At 45.1% G+C, this 22,764-nt stretch overlaps 1 protein-coding gene across 1 annotated transcript in view; it reads left to right on the top strand.

Annotated features, from left to right (window-relative positions):
• Nucleotides 1-19,745, top strand: part of LOC113010344 (uncharacterized) — an 89,113-nt gene extending 69,368 nt beyond the window's left edge. The window contains exons 5-14 of the mRNA XM_080296035.1: nucleotides 637-776; nucleotides 852-2,772; nucleotides 3,212-3,396; nucleotides 3,841-4,041; nucleotides 4,455-7,342; nucleotides 9,435-10,168; nucleotides 13,022-13,192; nucleotides 14,757-14,930; nucleotides 17,833-17,861; nucleotides 17,973-19,745. Coding sequence (XP_080152161.1) covers nucleotides 637-776; nucleotides 852-2,772; nucleotides 3,212-3,396; nucleotides 3,841-4,041; nucleotides 4,455-7,342; nucleotides 9,435-10,168; nucleotides 13,022-13,192; nucleotides 14,757-14,930; nucleotides 17,833-17,848 — 6,430 coding nt within the window. The 3' untranslated portion in view covers nucleotides 17,849-17,861; nucleotides 17,973-19,745. The remainder of the gene's footprint in view (nucleotides 1-636; nucleotides 777-851; nucleotides 2,773-3,211; nucleotides 3,397-3,840; nucleotides 4,042-4,454; nucleotides 7,343-9,434; nucleotides 10,169-13,021; nucleotides 13,193-14,756; nucleotides 14,931-17,832; nucleotides 17,862-17,972) is intronic.
• Nucleotides 19,746-22,764: the final 3,019 nt, after the last annotated feature.

The raw sequence follows: 22,764 nt of genomic DNA, 5'->3' as shown, positions 1-22,764 counted from the left end.
GCTCATGTGCTCAGCTTAGAGGGAACAGTGTTGGGGAGTGTGTGTGACCAAACACGTGGAAACCAAGCGGATTGCTAGCTCCTCTGAGCAGTGTGGGAACCATAGCTGAACTCAAAAGACTCCAGAAAATGGAGAATTAACGCGAACAAACTGAGAGGGAAATCCTGAGCACAGCAGACAAACAGGTTTAAAAGATTAACTAGAGAGCAGAGGAGGTGAAGATGAAGGCAAAGGTAGAGGTGTGTGATGTTGGATAAGAGGCTGCAGGTTTTGTAGAGACTATCCTTGATGAACCTAGATCATCAGGCACAAAGTACAGATTTTGGAATAACTAGTTTTCTGAAAGTCAAGACAACATTCTTGGAAGCTAGGCTAAACCCTAAGGTCAATCTCCTTATTTCAGTAGACCAAACAGCCACCCACATAAAAGCTGTTTTGCTTCGATTAAGAATAAATGCACTGTTTTATACAGGAAAAGGCAACAAAAAACACAATAAGTGAAAGATACTGAGGGGAAAAACCAGTAACTGAATGCCCACTACTATGAACCTACCACAGAAACAAGTGTTTGCATGATGTCTACAAATGTTTTTACTTCCTTTATTTGGTCAGAATAATTTTTGTTTGTGTCCACAGAGAGAAGAAGATGAATTTCTTTGTGGAGAAGCCAGTGTCATGTTGTGTGTGGTGTCAGGATGTCCTGAAGGATTCATCTACAGACTTCTGTCCCCAATGTGGAGTCAAGTCTGGAACCAGAACTTTTCAGCAGACAGCCAGTAAGAGCAGCTGTGCAAAAATGAAAACTTAAGTTTTCTTGCTCTCTTGTTTAATTGTTTTCTTTCTGTCAACAGATACTGATCTAGAAAAAGTTTTTGATGTATTAAAGGTCACTCTGAGGACACGATATGAACATGTGATTGAACGAACTGATAAAACAGGAATTGGAGCCCTCCTCAGATTGATCTACACTGAGCTCTATATCACAGAGGAGCAGAGTGAAGCTGTACACTTCCAACATGAGGTGAGGCAGGTGGAGAGCGCTTGTAAGAAGACCCTCTGTGAAACACCAATCAGCAGCAAGGACATCTTTAAAACCTTACCTGACCAACAAAGACCCATCAGAGTGGTTCTGACATATGGCGTTGCTGGCATTGGAAAAACCTTCTTGGTGCAGAAGTTCACTCTGGACTGGGCAGAGGGCTTAGAAAACCAACACATCAGTGCGGTGGTTCTGCTTTCATTCACGGAGCTGAACTTGGTCAGAGATGAGCAGTACAGTCTCCTGGAGCTGATCCATGTTTTCTATCCAACATTACAGAGCGTCACAGCAGAGAAGCTCACTGTGTGTAATCTTTTGTTCATCTTTGATGGCCTCGATGAAAGCAGACTTTTGTTGGATTTCACTAACAGGAAGCTTGTGTCTGATGTCACACAGAAGTCAACCATCAGTGAGCTGCTGACAAATCTCATTGAGGGAAATCTGCTTCCATCTGCTCTCATCTGGATAACTTCCCGACCTGCAGCAGTCAGTCAGATTCCTCCTAAATGTGTTGACAGGATGACAGAAGTTCGAGGTTTTACTGACTCCCAGAAGCAGGAGTACTTCAGGAGAAGATTCAGAAATAAAGAGCTGTCAAGCAGAATCGTCTCTCACTTGAAAACATCCAGGAGCCTTTACATTATGTGTGGAATCCCAGTTTACTGCTGGATCACTGCTACAGTTCTGGAGCACATGTTGACTACAGAGGAGAGAGCAGAGCTGCCCAAGACCCTGACTGACATGTACTCACACTTCCTGATGGTTCAGATAAAGAAAAATCACAAGTACCATACGAGGAAAGAGATGAGACGAATAGAGCTCAGCAGTGCTGACAGGGAGGTTCTTCTGAAGCTGGGGAAGCTAGCATTTGAACATCTGCAGAAAAAGAACATCCTGTTCTACCAAGAAGACTTGGAGCAGTGTGGTCTGGATGTCACAGAGGCCTCGGTGTACTCAGGAGTTTGTACAGAGATCTTCAAAAGAGAGTCTGTGATCTTCCAGAAACCAGTTTACTGCTTTGTTCATCTGAGCATTCAGGAGTTTCTGGCTGCAGTCTACATGTTCCACTGTTACACCAACAGGAAGACAAAGGTGCTGCAGGACTTCCTGAGTGAGGACATCTCATCTCTGGAAGATTTTCTGGGCAGAGTCATGGAGGAATCCTTGGTTCTTGAGAATAACCACCTGGAACTGTTTGTTCGTTTCCTCCATGGCCTCGCTCTGAAGTCCAATCAAATAATTTTAGGAGGTCTGCTGGGTCAGACAGAGAACAGTCCAGAAACCATCCAGAGAGTCATCAACAACCTGAAGGAGCTTAGAACTGATGACAAGTGTCCTGAAAGATGCCTAAACATTTTCCACTGTCTGATGGAAATGAAGTACCTCTCACTACATCAAGAGATCCAAGAGTTCCTGAAGTCACAGAACAAATCAAAGAAGGAACTCTCTGGAATTGTCAGGGTCCCTGTGCCTACCCGGTCGGCTCAGTACGGCTACATATGTTTTGTATTCCTTTTTTATTTTTTCCCTGCTCTCTCCTCTCCCCTCTTTCCCTCCTCCCTCTGCCTGGGCGGAGCTTACCTGCGGGCTCCTGCCCTTGGCCCACGCACCTGTGGCTCATTACGAGTGATCCAGCTCCTTCATAAGACGGCAGCCCTGTGTTTCTCGTCGCTGGACCGTTGCCGACTCTCGTTAGTGTTAACCCCAGCTCAGTTCGTTTTCGTGTTTCCCTAGCGATCTTCTTACAGTAACCTTTTGCTTCTCTGTGAATAGATTTCCCTGGATCTACCCCTGTGTTACCTGAGCGATCAAGTGTGTGAGGATTGGAGCGAGCTTTTGTGTTTCTTGTGGAGTGTGAAGAGGAGCGTGGAGCGTGGATGGAGTGAGGACTTTGGAGCGTGTGTGGACTGCAAGTGTCTTTCCCCCCCCTGTTCGTGTGTGGATTCCTGGAACCCGTCTTTTCCCCACTGTGTAAATAGATCACCTGGTGCTTCTGTAAATAAAAAACCTTTATTGTTCCCAACTCAGAGCCTGCGCGTGAGTCCGTTCAGTCCCGTTGTGACAGAACGGTCCAGCCACGATGGACTCAGCAGGCTCGGCGTCACCCGCCCCAGCCCCGGTCTCGCTGGATGAGCTGTTGCAGCGACACGAGCATATGTTGATGCGGCTCAGTGAAGACGTTGCCGCTTTGTCCCTGGCTCTCGCCCAGCGGACCCCGTTGACTGACTCTCCGCCCCCGCCAGCCCCTCCGGCAGACGAACCCATCCCGGGCGCGAGCGCGTCTCAGCCCGCAAGCGCGGCCCAAACTACACCCGTGGTCGTCGGGCAGCAGCCTCCCTCTCCTGAACTGTTTCATGGTGAGTTGGATAAGTGTGCAGGATTTCTCACACAACTCACTTATTTTTTTCGTCAGCAAATTCACTGGTACCCTGGCGATGGAGATAAGATTTCCTTCTTTGTGCAACTGTTACGTGATCGCGCTCTACAGTGGGCCCAGGCAGTGCTACGATCCCACCCCGACATCTCCTACCCCGAGTTTTTGTCTAAGTTTAAGTGCGTTTTTGACAAAGGATCCGAGGCTGCCGCCGCCGCTCAACGCCTGTTAAATCTTAAACAAGGTAGACGCAGGATGTCGGATTATTCTGTCGATTTCTGGGTTTTGGCTGAGCAAACGGGGTGGGGGCAGGAGGCGCTAAAGAGTGCCTTGCTTAATAACATCTGTGATGAATTAAAAGGCGAACTAATAATGCATGACCTGCCTGCCTCTCTTGACTCTCTAATGACTCTGTGCATTAAGTTAGATGATCGCCTTCAGGCTCGCAGAAACCTCCGGGGGCGGGCCTTTCAGGAGCCACGGGCGCTCTTGGGCCCACCAGCGGGGGAATGGAGGGCCCAACCCAGTGCTGCCCACAGTGGCGAGCTAAGCGAGGAAGGCGAGCAGCCCATGCAGCTGGGTCGCTCACGGCTAACACCCGCGGAACGTCAGCAACGCATGGTCTCTGGTGAGTGCCTGTACTGCGGCCGTAAGGGCCACTTCATTGCCACCTGTCCATCTCGACCAAAAGGGGGCGCCCGCCCGTAGTTAAGGGAGTACTGGTGGGCGACCTGTCTAGTAAAAGCTCCCTTCCACGCTTAACGTTACCGGCCAAGTTAACAGTTCACACAAAAACCCATTCTGTGATGGCGTTAATTGACTCTGGCGCGGAACAGAGCTTTATCGATTCAGCCCTCGCGGAAAAATTAGGGGTTGGGTCTGACCTTCTACCTCATCGTTTACATGTCACCGCCTTATCTGGGCAGCGGCTGCCTGATATAACCCATGTCTCAGAGCCCGTGTCACTCACACTCTCCGGCAACCACACCGAGGTTCTAAGCCTATTCGTGTTTAAAGCTCCTCAAACACCGCTTGTCTTAGGTCACCCCTGGTTGCGACAGCATAACCCTCATATCGATTGGAAATCTGAATGCGTGGTAGGCTGGGGAGTGGATTGTCATATGAACTGCCTCCGGGCTGCAACTCCGCCCTCCGCGTCTCCTCCAAATAACCTGTCTGAGCCTCCGGATCTCACCTCTGTTCCACCTGTGTATCACGACTTGGCTGAAGTTTTTCGTAAAGACCTTGCACAATCGTTACCACCTCATCGGCCGTATGACTGCGCCATTGATCTTCTCCCAGGCACCACACTCCCCACCTGTCGCCTTTATAGTCTCTCCCAACCTGAGAGAGCGTCTATGGAGAAATACATCACGGACTCACTGGCAGCAGGCATAATCCGGCCGTCCTCTTCCCCTGTGGCAGCCGGCTTCTTCTTTGTAGAAAAGAAGGACAAGTCCCTCCGGCCTTGCATTGATTACCGCGGCCTTAATAACATTACGGTTAAGAACAAATACCCCCTACCGCTCCTTTCCTCGGCTTTTGAACTTCTGCACGAGACAACGATCTTCAGTAAATTAGACCTCCGCAATGCCTACCATCTAGTTCGGATCAGGGAGGGCGACGAATGGAAAACAGCTTTTAACACCCATCTGGGGCATTTTGAGTACCTGGTGATGCCCTTTGGGCTGACTAACGCCCCAGCAGTTTTCCAGGCCCTCGTGAATGACGTCCTCCGGGACTTTATCAATCGGTGCGCATTTGTCTACTTGGATGATATCCTTATCTTCTCTAAAACAGTGGCGGAGCACGAGACACACGTCAGACAGATTCTGCAGCGTTTGCTGGAAAACAGACTGTTTGTGAAAAGCGAAAAGTGTGACTTTCACGTGGACTCCGTGGCCTTTCTCGGATACATAATAGAGCGGGGTGATCTGAAACCCGACCCGGCGAAGGTCCAAACAGTGCTTACCTGGCCCGAACCCCCAAACCGTCGACAGCTCCAGCGCTTTTTAGGCTTTGCCAACTTCTACCGCCGCTTCATCCGAGATTTCAGTAAACTCGCTCTGCCTTTAACCAGACTCACTTCTCCTAAAGTGTCTTTTCAGTGGGACCAGTCCGCGCAGGAGGCCTTCCTACGTCTCAAAGAACGGTTCGCTACAGCACCTATCCTCTGCCAACCCGACCTCCAGCAACAGTTCGTCGTTGAAGTGGACGCATCGGATTCCGGGGTCGGGGCGGTGTTGTCCCAACGGAGGGAGGGTAAGCTCCACCCATGTGCCTTTTTCTCTCACCGTCTCTCCCCAGCAGAGCGCAATTATGACGTTGGAGACCGGGAACTTCTGGCTATCAAGTTAGCACTGGAGGAATGGAGACATTGGCTAGAGGGAGCCACTCAACCATTCATCGTGTGGACAGACCACAGAAACCTTGAGTATCTCCGAGCCGCAAAGCGACTCAATCCCCGGCAAGCGAGGTGGGCTCTCTTTTTCACGAGATTCAACTTTTCAATTACGTACAGGCCCGGGAGCCGCAATGTGAAGCCAGACGCCCTCTCCCGACTGTATGACTCCTCTGAAGCGGAACCCGAGCCAGGTCCGATTCTTCCTGCCTCCTGCTCCATCGGCACGGTGACCTGGGAAATCGAATCTCAGATTAAAGAAGCTCAGAAAACAGAACCAGATCCCGGGACCGGGCCCCCAGGTCAGTTGTTTGTGCCCTCCTCTGTTCGTTCTCAGGTACTGCAATGGGCACACGCCGCCCGGTTCACCTGTCACCCGGGAGTACACCGCACCATACGATTCCTCCAGCGTTACTTCTGGTGGCCCACTTTGGCTCGGGATGCACGGGAATACGTCGCCGCCTGCACGACCTGCGCCCGTAACAAGTCGTCCAACCAACCTCCCTCCGGTTTGCTACAACCGCTGCCCACTCCGGGACGGCCTTGGTCCCACATAGCCTTGGATTTCGTCACCGGATTACCGGCTTCAAAAGGTAACACAGTCATTCTAACCGTTGTGGACAGGTTTTCTAAAGCTGTCCATTTTGTTGCCTTGCCCAAGCTGCCTACGGCCCTGGAAACCGCTCACCTCCTCACCACACATGTATTCCGCCTCCATGGAATTCCGGAGGACATTGTGTCAGACCGTGGCCCCCAGTTCACTTCACGGGTCTGGAGGGAGTTTTGCTCCGCCCTCGGCGCTAAGGTTAGTCTGTCCTCTGGCTTCCACCCTCAGACCAACGGACAGGCTGAGCGGGCGAACCAAGACCTGGAGGCTGCTCTGCGGTGTGTGGTGTCCACTAATCAAACGACTTGGAGTGACCAGCTGCCATGGATTGAGTACGCCCACAATTGCCTGACTTCCTCAGCCACTGGAGTTTCACCTTTTGAGGCGTCATTAGGATTTCAGCCTCCGCTCTTTCCGGCCGTTGAGGGTGACCTCTCTGTGCCATCCGTCCAACACCACCTGCGTAGATGTCGCCGGGTGTGGAGAGCCACCCGAGCTGCCCTCCTCCGGACGACGGCACGTAACAAACAGCTCGCAGACCGCCATCGGACACCGGCTCCTGAGTATGCGGTCGGACAAAAGGTATGGCTGTCCACCCGCTATGTGCCCCTCCGGGCGGAGTCCAAGAAACTGTCTCCAACTTTTATTGGGCCATTCGAAATCGGTGCGCTTGTGAACCCTGTGTCTGTTCGGTTGAACCTTCCGCGCAACATGCGTGTCCACGACGTTTTCCATGTCTCCCAGATTAAGCCCGTGCTCTCCAGTCCTTTGTGCCCTCCTTCCAGGCCCCCGCCTCCCGCCCGGATCGTTGATGGGCTGCCGGCGTATGGTGTCTCCCGCATTATGGACTCCCGGCGCCGGGGGCGGGGGGTCCAGTATTTGGTCGATTGGGAGGGCTACGGGCCGGAGGAGCGCTCCTGGGTGCCTCGCTCGGCTGTTTTGTGTCAGCGCCTGCTCCGTGACTTCCATCGCCGGCACCCTGGTAAGCCCGGTGGGTCGCCGGGTGGCTCCCGTTGAGGGGGGGGGGGTACTGTCAGGGTCCCTGTGCCTACCCGGTCGGCTCAGTACGGCTACATATGTTTTGTATTCCTTTTTTATTTTTTCCCTGCTCTCTCCTCTCCCCTCTTTCCCTCCTCCCTCTGCCTGGGCGGAGCTTACCTGCGGGCTCCTGCCCTTGGCCCACGCACCTGTGGCTCATTACGAGTGATCCAGCTCCTTCATAAGACGGCAGCCCTGTGTTTCTCGTCGCTGGACCGTTGCCGACTCTCGTTAGTGTTAACCCCAGCTCAGTTCGTTCTCGTGTTTCCCTAGCGATCTTCTTACAGTAACCTTTTGCTTCTCTGTGAATAGATTTCCCTGGATCTACCCCTGTGTTACCTGAGCGATCAAGTGTGTGAGGATTGGAGCGAGCTTTTGTGTTTCTTGTGGAGTGTGAAGAGGAGCGTGGAGCGTGGATGGAGTGAGGACTTTGGAGCGTGTGTGGACTGCAAGTGTCTTCCCCCCCCCCTGTTCGTGTGTGGATTCCTGGAACCCGTCTTTTCCCCACTGTGTAAATAGATCACCTGGTGCTTCTGTAAATAAAAAACCTTTATTGTTCCCAACTCAGAGCCTGCGCGTGAGTCCGTTCAGTCCCGTTGTGACAGGAATTGAGTGCACAGCTCTTGCATATATGCTGTTGATGTCAGAAAATTTTTATGATGAGTTGGATCTGAAAGAATACAAAACATCAAAGGAAGGACGACGGAGACTGCTTCCAGCTGTGATGAATTGCAGAAAGGCCCGGTGAGTCTAGATTTGATTAACATTATAAACCGGGTACCTAGACCCGGTTTGTAGAGTACGCTTGGGGAGTGTGATTGTGTGTACAGCGTCTCTTTATGTCTGTCTCCACGTTGGTTGAGTGTGGAGTGAGTGCATATGAGAGCTTGAGGGTGGGAATGGATGTTTGTGTCTGTGTGTGCCTGTATGTCTGTGTCTATATGTCAGGTTGGGTATCAGACGCCACCTCTCTGGGGACACCTCAGGCCCTCCAAGGTTTGGAGGCCTATCTCCACCCACCACCACTTCCCCTGCCGGTGGCGGACTCCCTCAGGTGTCGGTGTGTTGGTGGTTCTTTGTGTCTGGGGGTGGGCGTCCGGGTACACACCGGCTCACTCCTTGGCGGCCGCTTGTCGGGGCCTGGGGCTCGCTCGGGCCCCTTTGGAGGTGGGGTGCCCCCGGCCTCTCGGCCTGGGGCTCGGTCACTCAGGCGCAGCTGGGGGCCGGCGGAGCTCACGGGCGCGTCACTGCAACTCCCCCTGACTTCTGCTCCGCGGCTGCTGGGCGAGCCCTCATCTGGGACTCTCCTCAGCTCTTACTGGAACAGTGGCGCGGCTGCCCCTCTGTTGGTCTTCCATGGTCTCTTGTGTTCTGGGGGCCTCTGGATGTCTGGAGTTTTGATCTCCTCCATACCCGCTTCACACCCTGGAGGACGGGGCTGTGGCCCCCCCACACTCCCTAGCAGATCATTACATGGAGAAACCTTTGGAATGCAAGCATGCTGATCCACACAGGTATGCACACATGGGTATTCACAGACGCGGACTAAAGCTTTCTTGGCTGCTACCTCAAAGCACACTGTGCGCTGTCTATCTTGCGTGCTGCACAATATCGTTTATTATTTAGTAAATATTGATATCTATGGCTAGCTAGTTTATTGTGATGGTGCTTTGTTTTCTCTATTATTATGTTGCTCTTTGTTGTTTGCTGTCTCCTCTGTTTGTTTTTTTTGTTTGTTTGTTTTTTTTTCTCCATACAGGTGACCCAGGAGTTCTTTTTTTTTTTTTCTCTCTCTCTTCCCCCCCCCTTCTCACCGTCTCTTCTCCCCTTTGGTTTTCTTTCTTTCTCTCCCCCTCTTTCTCTCATTCATTCCCCCTGTCCTATTTATTTAAAAAAAAAAAAAAAAAAAAATGACAAAGGATGAACTGAAGCTCTGCCATCACGTAATGTCGCATACTGCTGTTTCTGATGTCATTTAAAAAAAAAAAAAAGAAAAAAAAAGAAAAAGAACATCCTGTTCTACCAAGAAGACTTGGAGCAGTGTGGTCTGGATGTCACAGAGGCCTCGGTGTACTCAGGAGTTTGTACAGAGATCTTCAAAAGAGAGTCTGTGATCTTCCAGAAACCAGTTTACTGCTTTGTTCATCTGAGCATTCAGGAGTTTCTGGCTGCAGTCTACATGTTCCACTGTTACACCAACAGGAAGACAAAGGTGCTGCAGGACTTCCTGAGTGAGGACATCTCATCTCTGGAAGATTTTCTGGGCAGAGTCATGGAGGAATCCTTGGTTCTTGAGAATAACCACCTGGAACTGTTTGTTCGTTTCCTCCATGGCCTCGCTCTGAAGTCCAATCAAATAATTTTAGGAGGTCTGCTGGGTCAGACAGAGAACAGTCCAGAAACCATCCAGAGAGTCATCAACAACCTGAAGGAGCTTAGAACTGATGACAAGTGTCCTGAAAGATGCCTAAACATTTTCCACTGTCTGATGGAAATGAAGTACCTCTCACTACATCAAGAGATCCAAGAGTTCCTGAAGTCACAGAACAAATCAAAGAAGGAACTCTCTGGAATTGAGTGCACAGCTCTTGCATATATGCTGTTGATGTCAGAAAATTTTTATGATGAGTTGGATCTGAAAGAATACAAAACATCAAAGGAAGGACGACGGAGACTGCTTCCAGCTGTGATGAATTGCAGAAAGGCCCGGTGAGTCTAGATTTGATTAACATTATAAAACAGTGTAGATTAATAGTTTAGTTCTTAAAGTTATTCTTACTAAAAGATTATCTCTTCTCATTACACAGTTCCAGTTATTTATTGGAAACATTGTGAACATTTTTGTTTGTTTTTTGCTTTTTTTTTTTTGCTTTTTTAACCAAAAATTATTTGGGTGATTACATTTTTAAACATCTTCAGCTGAAACAGTGACTGTGGCCAAATGTTAAAGTAATTGGATAACACTTCATGTTGTTACAGTGGTTGATTTTCAACAATACAAATTAAATCAGTCAAGTGATTCAGTACAGTCAGTTTTAATAATATCTATTTAAAGCTTAATTACATCACATTGAGTAGTCATAAATTAACCACACGAGACTGTGATAGGAAGGACCCAAGCACGTAGTGTTGCAAGATGAGTGTTTGTTTATTTATAAAGTGTTTTAACCAGTTTGCTTTTAGCACCTTTCCAGGTGCACACTTCAGTTCAGTTCTGTACACAGCTCTGTCCTGTTGTTCAGCTCTCACTCCTTTCTCAGGCCCCAGCAGCAACTGAAATAGGGTAAACATGATTAGCATGCCAGACTTCCCTTGGTCCCCTGCAGTTGAGCCACAAACAACACCCTGCCCCAGAGACAAAGATTGATCCTGAGTCCAACTTTTCATTTTAGCACTGTGGAGTTAACAGACACAGCAGCACTTCCAAATCATATTTAGGATTTAAGATGACATAGCAGCAAGACACACCCTCATTGCATCTCCATTGAAAGTGGGGAATTCAAACTATTAACCAGTTTATAAATTGTGTTGATAGGACAGGAAAAAACAGACTTAATTAATAAATAGTTTCAGACTTTTCTTGAATGTTGTCACCATGTTTAGTACAGGAAGAAATGTTAAAAACTGGAAATTATTGTAAAAATGGTAAATGGCCTGTATTTATATAGCGCTTTACTAGTCCCTAAGGACCCCAAAGCGCTTTACATATCCAGTCATCCACCCATTCACACACACATTCACACACTGGTGATGGCAAGCTACATTGTAGCCACAGCCACCCTGGGGCACACTGACAGAGGCGAGGCTGCCGGACACTGGTGCCACCGGGCCCTCTGACCACCACCAGTAGGCAACGGGTGAAGTATCTTGGCCAAGGACACAACGACTGAGACTGTCCAAGCCGCGGCTGGAACCGGCAACCTTCCGATTACAAGGCGAACTCCCAACTCTTGAGCCACGATCGCTCAATTATAAGGAAAGTGCTCCCAAGTAGAAAGTGCTTGCAAGTAAAAAGAAACAACAAACAACAAAATGACAACCACAGAAATGATAAACTCTTGCACTTTCCTTCCAAGAAGGAAAAAATGTATTTACTTCTTGGATTTTATGTTTTTTTTGTGTGTGTGAATTCAGGCTGAGTTTGTTAATACATTAAAAAAATAATTCACACATCAGTTTTCTCTCTTGCATCTGCACATTAGATCAAAACAAATATGTCAGGTTGGGTGTCAGGCGCCACCTCTCTGGGGACATCTCAGGCCCTTCAAGGTTTGGAGGCCTATCTCCCCCTACCACCACTTCCCCTGCCAGTGGCGGACCCCCTCAGACATCGGTGCGTTGGTGGTTCTTTGTGTCCGGGGATGGGCGTCCAGGTACACACCGGCTCACTCCTTGGCGGCCGCTTATCGGGGCCTGGAGCCTGGGGCTCGCTCGGGCCACTTCGGAGGTGGGGTGCCCCCGGCCTCTCGGCCTGGGGCTCGGTCACTCAGGCGCAGCTGGCTGCCGGTGGAGCTCACGGGCGCGTCACTGCAACTCCCCCTGGCTTCTGCTCCGCAGCTGCTGAATGAGCCCTCATCTGGGACTCTCCTCAGCTCTTACTGGGACAGTGGCGCGGCTGCCCCTCTGTTGGTCTTCCTTGGTGTCTTGTGTTCTGAGGGCCTCTGGATGTCTGGAGTTTTAATCTCCTCCACACCTGCTTCACGCCCTGGACGACGGGGCTGTGGCCCCCCCCCCCACACCCTCTAGCAGATTATTACATGAAGGAACCTTTTAAAAAAACAAAAAACAAGCGCGTCCATGCTCACAGGTGTACACACGGGTGATCACACCCACAAACTACACCCTTTTTGGCTCCTACCTCAAAGCACACTGTGTTCTGTTGATCTTATGTGCTGCACAATAATGTTTAACATTTAGTATTTACTGTCATATTCCCATATATCATTGTGATGTTGTTTATTCTATTACTCTTGTTCTCTTCTGCTTGCTTTCTTTTTTCTTTCTCAGCAGGTGATCCAGGTGATTGATATATGCATTTTTTTTTTCTGTCCGTTCTGTTGGTTTTTGTCTTTTGCCCTTCTCCCCCGTCCCTCTTCTCAGCTGTTTCTCTTTCCCTCTTTCTTTCTCCCCTTCTTTCCCCCAGTCAAGTCTGTCCCGTATTCAGTAAGTGAAAATAAAATAAACAAAAGGTGAATCAAATGGACCATTACGGCAAGGCTGGGATGGTCAGTTTGGTAAAGTAAATCCGTTGGGCATCTTTCTTTGCCTTTAGAGAACAATTCTGATGGCAAAAGAGCCAAACGGGACAGGCCAAAAAAAAAAAAAAAAAAAAAAAGATCAAAACAAATATTGAAGATATCTATGTCTGAGAGGAACGGAGGAGAATTATTAGAATTATTATTAGAATGTTTCATGTCAGTCTGATCAGATCAGCTGCACCACTGATGTTAAGAGACAGTATCTAGTTGTTTTGCATCAAGTCCACAAAATAAATAAAATGTTTTTCTGCATAATAGCATGTTTTTATTATTATATTATATTTGCAATTATGTGTCAACACAGACTTCATGATGTTTATATTTATGGGCAACGGGGTGGAGCTGTGGCCTCAGCTCTGACGTCAGACCGCTCCCATCTGAGAGAGCTGCACCTGATTTCAGTCACTGTACTGGAGCCAGCAGATGAACTTTTTGTTTGTCTGGGGCATCCAAACTGTAGACTGGAGACACTCAGGTCAGTTAACTGAAACTGAATCTGTTGTTATTTATAAAGTTATTTCACTAATAAGTAATCCAACTCCAGTAATGTAGGATGGAGGACAGGGATGCACCAATCCAACATATTTATAAACATATTTAATATGGTACCTTGGCTTCACCACACCAAGACTTGGATTTTAGTAGGTGATTTTGGAGACTGTATAATGAATGTATGTGCATAAACAGTCAAGCCCATAATTATTCAGAGCACTCGCAAATTTTGACTTAAAAGTTACCTTTGTTCAACCAGGTATTTTTCTTTAGTTGGATCTGGTTTCTATCGAAAGACAATAGCTTTTATTTATTATTATTATCATCATCATCATCATCATCATCATCATTATTATTATTATTATTATTATTATTATTATTATTATTATTATTATTATTATTATATGAGCAAAAAGTGCCAGGTCCAAAATGATTCATACCCATCACAAACTGTCACAGTCACTGGGAAAATCCAATGTTCTTTCCAAATAGTCAAAGCTGTTCTAAAGCATCCTACCCTGACTAATTGGAAACAGCTGTTTTAACCAACTCAACAGGGCTCTGCAGTTGGGTTGTGGACAGTCATGGCTAAGATAAAGGAGCTTGGTGAGGACCTGCAGCTGTGTATTGTGGCTGGTAAAAAAGCCATATCTAAATGTTTTCAAGTTCCAGTTGCTGCAGTGCAAAGTATTATTCAAAAATACAAGTTTTGCACTGTGGAAAATCTCAGAGAACATTGTTGATAACCAAAAGTGACACCTGTGCTGGCCAGGATGATAATGATAGAGGTGAAGAAGAATCATAGGACCACCATCAATCCTGGTCAATCTGTGCTCTGCTGGTATCAATGTCTCAAACAGTCCAACGGACACTGCACACTGCTGGGTTCCACGGAGGACACGGCTTCTCCAGAGAAGGCACACAAAAGCCCCTTTGCAAATGCTCATCTGGACAAAGAAAAAGATTACTGGTCTTCTGTGTTATGGTTAGATGAAACAAGAATAGAATCGTTTGACCACTATGATGCTTCCTTCATTTGGCATAAAAAAGGAGACGCCTTCAACCCAAAGAACACCATCCCCACTGTCAAACATGGTGGTGGGAACCTGATGCTTTGGGGGTGTTTTCCAGCCAGTGGACCGGGGAACCTAATCACAGTAAATGGCACCATGGTAGTTGGTTAATAGTTGGTTTTGTAAGCCACCACCTCCGTTCCATGATGGTTATTCACAGTGGACATGGATGACATTTTTTTTTTACTTCTCTTTCAAACCATCTATCTTCTCTGTCCAAAGTGTGAGCCTTGACAATAGCATCGAGGAGGCTCTTCTATGTTGTGCCATGTGTTTTTGGAGTGGCTCTCTCCCTTATGTAGAGATCTGAGCAGACACAAAGTATGTCACAGTGCACAATATGTAGGTTGAACTGTTTAAGGGAGGTTTGACTTTGGGATGACGCAGTTTTTGGGTAAGGGTGTTACTAGGTTTGAAATGCGCAGTGATGTCATGTTAAATGAACACTTTGTAACTCACATGATTGTTATTCAGCTTTGAGAACGTCACTTTGTCAGAGAACAGCTGTGCTGCTCTGCTCATTGCTCTGAAGTCCAACCCCCCCTATCTGAAACGTCTGGATCTAATAGGATGCAACCTGGAGGGCGCAGGGATGAAACAACTGTATGATTACCTGGAGAGTCCACACTGTAAACTACAGTTTAAAAGGTCAGTTTACTTGACTTAGATTATGAAGGAAAAATATTTCTTTGGTTTCTGTTTATCGGTGTCTGCAGAAAAAAACGACCACACATACAAAAAGAATACGGCTGTGCAGAAGGTTGACTTTGTGATGATCCACAGTAACAAAATAACAAAGTTACTGCACAATGCACATTTAAAGGTCTTGTGTCCTAACACTTTATGAACTTTTAGTTTCACATGTCCCCAGAATCTTCAGGCTTCTGTTCAAAATGGTAAATGGCCTGTATTTATATAGTGCTTTTCTAGTCCCTAAGGACCCCAAAGCACTTTACACAACCAGTCATCCACCCATTCACACACACATTCACACACTGGTGATGGCAAGCTACATTGTAGCCACAGCCACCCTGGGGTGCACTGACAGAGGCGAGGCTGCTGGACACTGGCGCCACCAGTAGGCAACGGGTGAAGTGTCTTGGCCAAGGACACAATGACCCAGACTGTCCAAGCCGGGGCTCGAGCTGGCAACCTTTCGATTACAAGGCGAACTCCCAACTCTTGAGCCACGATCACCTACCAACAACAACAAAACAACATACAGATCTTTTTTTAAACATGTCTGCATGCCTCTAGTTAGAAACTCCTTCCAGTATCTGTGGACTCAAGTCAAACTGGAATGGGCTCTCACACCTCTTTCTGTGGAAAACAGTCAACAGGAGCAGAGCAGGGCCCTATTTCAGGAAGCCGGTTTAGAAAACTCAGAGTGAAAAACGATACTCAGGGTTGAGTAACCCCGAACTGTCCAACTCGGAATATTCGGTTTCAGAAAGGCTGATAACAATTAGTTCAATCAACGCGGAGTTGCTTTAACCCCAAGTTAAGCGCGCGCACGAGGATACATAAAGCCCTGATTAGTGGAGCACAGATTAAGCGAGTCACCATGGAGACGGAGGGAAAGAAGACGCGGTCAATGTATTTTACAGCGCTTGAGGCCGAAATTCTGATGGCAGTATAGGGCTTTGGAGCGTGATGTCACGGGGGTGGGCGATAACATGCAAATTTTGCGGAAAAAAAGTAACACAGCCTCAGCTGCAAAAGAAAGGGAGCATGCATGGCAAAACATGGCCGACAGAGTCAATGCATGAGTGTTAATTTAAACATTGACCTAGGGATTTCCACCCATTTAACACGTTATTTTATTATATTTTATTTTATTTTTTATTTCATACATTTTATTTTGTGATGTGATGTGAGCGCAGGTGCAACCCAACAGGCCCCAAACGTTCCTGGCAGCAAGTAAAAATGAAATATAAAAATATAGTCCAAACAGGTAAGGTGTAATTGTATTATGAGCCGTAGTGCTTGGTCTGTTTGTCCGATGTAAATCAATTGCAGTTAGAGGCTACATTAATTTCCCCTCTGTAAGCACTTATTGAAATTATCTGAGCACATTACAAGTACATATTTGCTTACTCTGTATGCTCAAATGTGACCCGTTATAGCCAACAGAAAAAAAGCGGAGGCCTGAAAAACAGGTGGGGGTCCTCCACCACCACCACTCACAGAGGCTGAGCAGTTGGCTTCCACATTTGTGATAATGTTGGCAGCATCACATATGATCTTCACAGTGCAGAGAACACAAATTAGCATCCATTACTATAATGAAATAATTTGTTAGTTTGAAATGCTACAGGGAACTATGTACCTGTACATTAATGCTGTGGAAAGACTTCCTGTTCACATAGTCTCCTTCATTTACTGAAGGAGCAATGATTGGAATGTGAGTGCCATCTATACAGCCAATCACGCCTGGGAACCGTGGGAATAAATGTAAAATGTAAGTAGTAGTTCAAGTATCACCACATCATGAATTAAGTTTTGTTCATCCTGATACCTGCAATTTTGTGGAATCCCTCTTTGATAAATCTTGTGGGTCTATGACCGGGGAACACCACAAACGAGTACAGGAGACATTTCAGTGCAACTGTAACATTCCTGACTGCCCGACAGACGGTAGCCTTGGAAACATGCTCAGCGTCACCAATATTATACAGAAAGCTCCCGTTTGCAAAAAACCGAAGTGCAATACAAATAATATGTACAGAACTGAGACAATGTCCGCAATGTGTCACATGAGCAATATTAGGCCTGAGGATGTTATTCAAATAAATTATAGATTGTGCTGAAAAACGGTAACGTTCACACAGGAAATCATCAGGAAATGATAAAATGTCCAAACGCGCTCTAATCACTCTCTCCCAGCGGAGAGCTCTGCGGAGAATTTGGGCTTCAACATCTACTGGCTCTTCAAGGAAGGGACACGCCATGTCTGACACTTCCTACAGTCAGGTTTCCGACAAAGAGGCGGAAAAAGTTAGGGTTAGTTGAAGTAAACCTGCTAGGGGGCAGGTTAGCTTCACGGAGTGTGTCGTCATAGTAACTCGCTCAGAATTAATCTAAACTCGCTTTGTGAAACCGAAAACCCAGAGTTTTCGTTAACTCAGGGTATACTTACTCAGAGTTTGCACTAAACTGGCTTCCTGAAATAGGGCCCTGCTCTTTAAGTACAGTGCGTATAGCTTTTTGATAGAGACCTGGATTTGACACTGCATGACTTCTAACTTCAAATGCATCACATGTAAATCAATATTTTATAGCCATTATGTTCTCAGAAAAAGAACATTGTTTACTGAAAACAGATGAACTGTAAATGTGGCTGTATCAAAATAAAAAAAATTAGGAAATGTTATTTTTCTCACATTCACAATAGTAGGCTGCTCACTTCTTGTTGGACCTCCATCTTCCACAGGTTACACCAAGATGTTTATTTTGACTTTAGTGTCTTTTCTCACTTTGTTAACACAAAGATGTAACAATTCATTTTTCTGCTACCTGTTTTTGATCCTGTCTCCTCATTTTCCTGCAGAGTGACTTCAGTTTAGATGCTGCAATGTGGTGAGTAATCTGTCTGTCTATGTGGCATTTAAATTAATATTTACCCATATTTATCATGTTTGATGTGACATGTGCATTAGTTGTCTCACACAAAGCGCTTTACATATCCAGTCATCCACACACTGGTGATGGTAAGCTACATTGTAGCCACAGCCACCCTGGGGCGCACTGACAGAGGCGAGACTGCCAGACACTAGCGCCACCGGGCCGTCTGACCACCACCAGTAGGCAATGTGTGAAGTGTCTCGCCCAAGGACACAACGACCGAGACTGTCCAAGCTGGGGCTCGAACCAGCAACCTTCCGATTACAATGCAAACTCCCAACTCTTGAGCCCCATGACTACTATGACATGTTGTAATAATTTTACTACTGTAATTTTACTGGTGAACATTGTCTCAATTGTGGTGTTGCATTAGTGATCCGAAAGTGTATTTTTTCCAGTGCCGTGTTATGTTACAGTTCAGAGAAGGGTGTGGCACATGTACTTTGTTTAATGGGAATGCAGTTTTTCTAATTTTGCAGTATTTGGAAAATACAGATATTTGTTAACCCTTTAGAGCCGGTCGGAGCGGGCACGCTCTGTTTTGTGTAACTATTTTTAAATCCCGGTAGCTCTGCAACTACGTAAGCTAGCGCAATAATTTTTTTTGCATATGAAACCGGAGGAGTTGCACTTAGATCTTATGCCATCAGCTTGTCCTCGGTCACAGTTTCCTTCCACATATAGCTTTGCAAAAACTGCATAAAAAGCACTTGCAGCAACAAAAACATAATATTCCAGAAACACGCTTTGCCGATCCGATCAGCTGTTCATAACACTTCCTACGTTGGAATAGACGTCAGCACGAACTTTTGCATGTCCGCCATTACCTGCCCGAAACTGGAAGTGATGTCATTTTGCAGAAATGTGTTTTTTTTTTACCCTCAGAGCCTATACTGGTGTTTTTAAAAGCTATGTTTGATTTTATGACTTTCTGTGTCTTTTCTGGGATGCTTAGGACTCATATTGCACTGCTGGAAATAGTTTATTTTGATGCATATGCTGTTTTCCCCTTGGGCAACTTCTACCCTCAGCTCAGCTTCTACCATCGCTCACATTGGTTTGGCAGAGATTCCTTCCAGACTTCTTCCATTTAATCATGATGGCAACTTCTGTGCTCACTGGGACCTCCAGTGCTGCAGAAATTGTTCTGTACCCTTCCCCAGATTTTTGTTTACATGAAATTGTGTCTCAGAAGTCTACATAAACTATTCATTTGACCTCTTGGCTTGGTTATGGTCTGTCAACTATACGATATTATCAAATCATAATAACTTATATAAAATCATCACCAATCAAATAAATTGTCCACAGGTGGATTCTAATCAAGCTGGGAAAGATTTGACGAACAATCACGAGATGCACCAAAACAGGATTCACGTGAGCTCAATTTTTAGTGCTGATGCAAAGGTTGTACATACTCGCCTGTGAACAAATAAATTCATCCATTTTGGAATAAGGCTGTAACATAACAAGTTGTGGAACAAGTGAAGTGCTTTCAAATTTCAGGATGCTCTGTGTGTTTTTGTTTATTGCCTTACTGTTTATAAAACGTTTAAAATGAATTTCTATATATGTTTGAACAAAATACATTTGTCAGCAAAAGTCAATCTGTAGAGGAACAAATATTTATATGATGTGAGAATAACAAGACAAATACATGTACAGCAAACATATTAAATATCCGTTTATTATCTCCTCAACCTGCATTTTATGGTTATCTCTGTGTTGCAGCTCCACTCTGTGAAATGATGATGAACTTCAGTTAAAGTCTACTTTAAATCTCAGAGGTTGATGCTGGATTGCAACAGACAGTTAAATAATCAATAAAATGTAATCATGCTTTTCTTTCCTTCCCTTTTCACTGTCCATGTTGAACAACACCACTTCACAAATTCAACATAACATCATCAAAGGTGCATAGTGTTCTACTAAAAAAAATATATATATATAGAGATTGACAGACCACGTGACTTTCGCGCATTGCATACCGGGAACTCGTGGCAAAACAATCCAAGTACCTGCATCAAATGAAAGCATTTGCAGCACCGCAAAACGTTCATTCTTCGGTTCCAATAAATTCTTGCTTTTTCTTTGCCCCCCAAAAAGGTATGTACAAAACGAAGGAGAACAATGCCGGTCCGTACAAAGACAGATTTGATGAAAAGCCAAAGAAAAGATACGAGGAAAAAATCAAACCAGTGAAAGGGTCAGACCCTTACGAGCACACAGAGTGGACAAAATACGTTAGCGTGCTGCCCAACTTTCACCACGCTCAGATTTATAATTATACGGTTCTTGGAGTGAGTGCATACACTCGTGAAGTTTAGTAACTTCAGGTCACTGCACCAAGCCCAGGTACAGTTTACCGACGGATGGGTGCAGGACCTTGAAATGCACCGTGTAGAAGGTAAAGACCATCGTACATATCATAAGTTTACCAGTCTCACAAATCGTCTTCATAAATACACATTCGTTAACCGTTTATTAATAGGACCTTTGAGCTCAACGGTAATTAACCCTTTAGAGCCGGTCGGAGCGGGCATGCTCTGTTTTACGTAACTATTTTTAAATCCCGGTAGCACTGCAACCACGTAAGCTAGCGCAATAATTTTTTTGCATATTAAACCGGAGGAGTTGTACTTACATCTTATGCCATCAGCTTGTCCTAGGTCACGGTTTCCTTCCACATAAAGCTTTGCAAAAACTGCATAAAAAGCGCTTGCAGGAACAAAAACATAATATTCCAGAAACACGCTTTGCCGATCCGATCAGCTGTTCATAACACTTCCTACGTTGGAATAGACGTCAGCGCGAACTTTTGCATGTCCGCCATTACCTGCCCGAAACCGGAAGTGACGTCATTTTTGCGGAAATGTAGTCTTTTTTACCATCAGGGCCTCAGGGCCTATACTGGTCTTTTTTAAAAGTTATCTTTGACTTTATGACTTTCTGTGTCGTTTCTGGGATGCTTAGGACTCATATTGCACTGCTGGAAATAGTTTATTTTGATGCATATGCTGTTTTTTTGCAAATTTGCAGTATAATATTTATTTTCGTTTTTCCTGCAGTGTATAAAAATTGGTGTATTTCAAAAATAAAACTATGAAGACACTCAAAATAAATTTCCTGTGGTAGGAAACTATTTTGTGCAACTTTTTTGTATTTACAGTTTTGAGGGATAAGCCTCTTAAATTTCTCTAACTAGAAATATATGTTAAAAAAGCAAAAACGATTTTCAATTTTTTTGTAGTTTATTGCACTTTTTTGCAATTTATGTAATTACTATGCACTTAATGAATACATATTATTAAAATCTGGGCTATAATTGTTGTATTGATGTATAGCAACTTGAAATGCTCCCAAAAATGGCACTACAGCATGTAAAAATATAATATAAGCTCTGGCGGACTTGGTTCTATGGTAGGTCTTAAAGGGTTAATTAGTAGTGGAAATAATTTCTGGTACGCATCACAGAAATGTAGCAGTGACAATAATATTGTATGTTGTAATCGTACTGGGCAATTAGTGATACAAAACAACTATTTTATCCTGTGAATAAAAAAGTATATGTTTTTGTCAATGTACCATGGTAATAACAGAAGCGAAACGCAACATTGTGTCAGGACAATTTACTATTTATGCACAATAAACAAAGGAGCATAGCGCAATAATTTCTGTTCAGCGCCAGACTTGGTTGTAACCTACATCACCAATTATGTTAAGAAAAATGACGCATTAACTACAACAGCAGACTGACCTTTGTGGAAATGCTTGGAGCAGACTAACCTGTGAGCTGGAGTGTTCTGGGATGTTATATTTTGTCTTTGAATGGCTGCAATCTAGTCGCCTCTTTGTTACTTCGGAAACATGGCTCGAACAATTTCTCTTCAACGACGTAATCCGATAACAGCCGATCTCTTTACCTGTCGGCTTTCCGTGGCTGTCATGCGACCGGCTATTGCAGTTAATAATACAACAGCTTCTTGCCATTTTTTGTGTTTCTTTTTATCGCTGTATAACTGATTTCAATTGAAAGCCTGCGTGCGCTAGTACCTCTTGCCATGAGTTCCCAGAATTCTTTGCGGTTTTACCCCTGAGTGACGTCACATTTTCAATCTCTATATATAAAAATATCTAAAAAAATTATTACAGGCTATTCTGAGATCACACTTTTACAGGTACCTTAGTCATAAAGTCATGTATCAATCTGCATTTTTAAAAGCACACAAAGCATCCATGAAATCTATCAGAAAAGTATCTTGCAATACATTCATTTAGTTATTTTTGAATAAACAGTTTTTCCATCTAACTTCACCACCATATTCCATTCTTTTTTCTCTCTGTTATCTTCCTCATTCAAATCTAATCCAGTTTTATTTATAGAGCACTTTAAAACAACATGGGTAACCAAAGTGCTTTCCAGTAAAAAACAGTGATATAAGTTATAAACCATACATTAAACAGACAACGAAATTAAATGACAGTTCATCCTGACCTTGTACTTTCTCCTCACGTTCCCTCTTTCCTCTCTCCCTCTTTGGACTGGCAATCATACACAAATAGATTGTATTCAATTAGATGAAAAAATGACATTAATATAAAAAAATACTATTAAGATCACTAACAAAAAAGTCCTGTCTCAGTGTACTTTCAACCAAAAGGGAAATAACCAAACCACATGTACACCTAATAAAAGATATAAACATTGAAACACTGATCCAACATTATTCTTGATTAACGAATCATTTGATTTTACACTTTTACCTGAATGTGGCTCCTTTTTTTGAAAAAACTTCCTTATATCCATTATGAACCTGGCTGTCTCTCTGTACACACACACACACACACACACAACAGG

Source organism: Astatotilapia calliptera, chromosome 3, assembly GCF_964374335.1.
Source record: "Astatotilapia calliptera chromosome 3, fAstCal68.1, whole genome shotgun sequence".
Classification (NCBI taxonomy): Eukaryota; Metazoa; Chordata; class Actinopteri; order Cichliformes; family Cichlidae; genus Astatotilapia; species Astatotilapia calliptera.
This window is presented reverse-complemented; position numbering and strand designations above follow the sequence as displayed.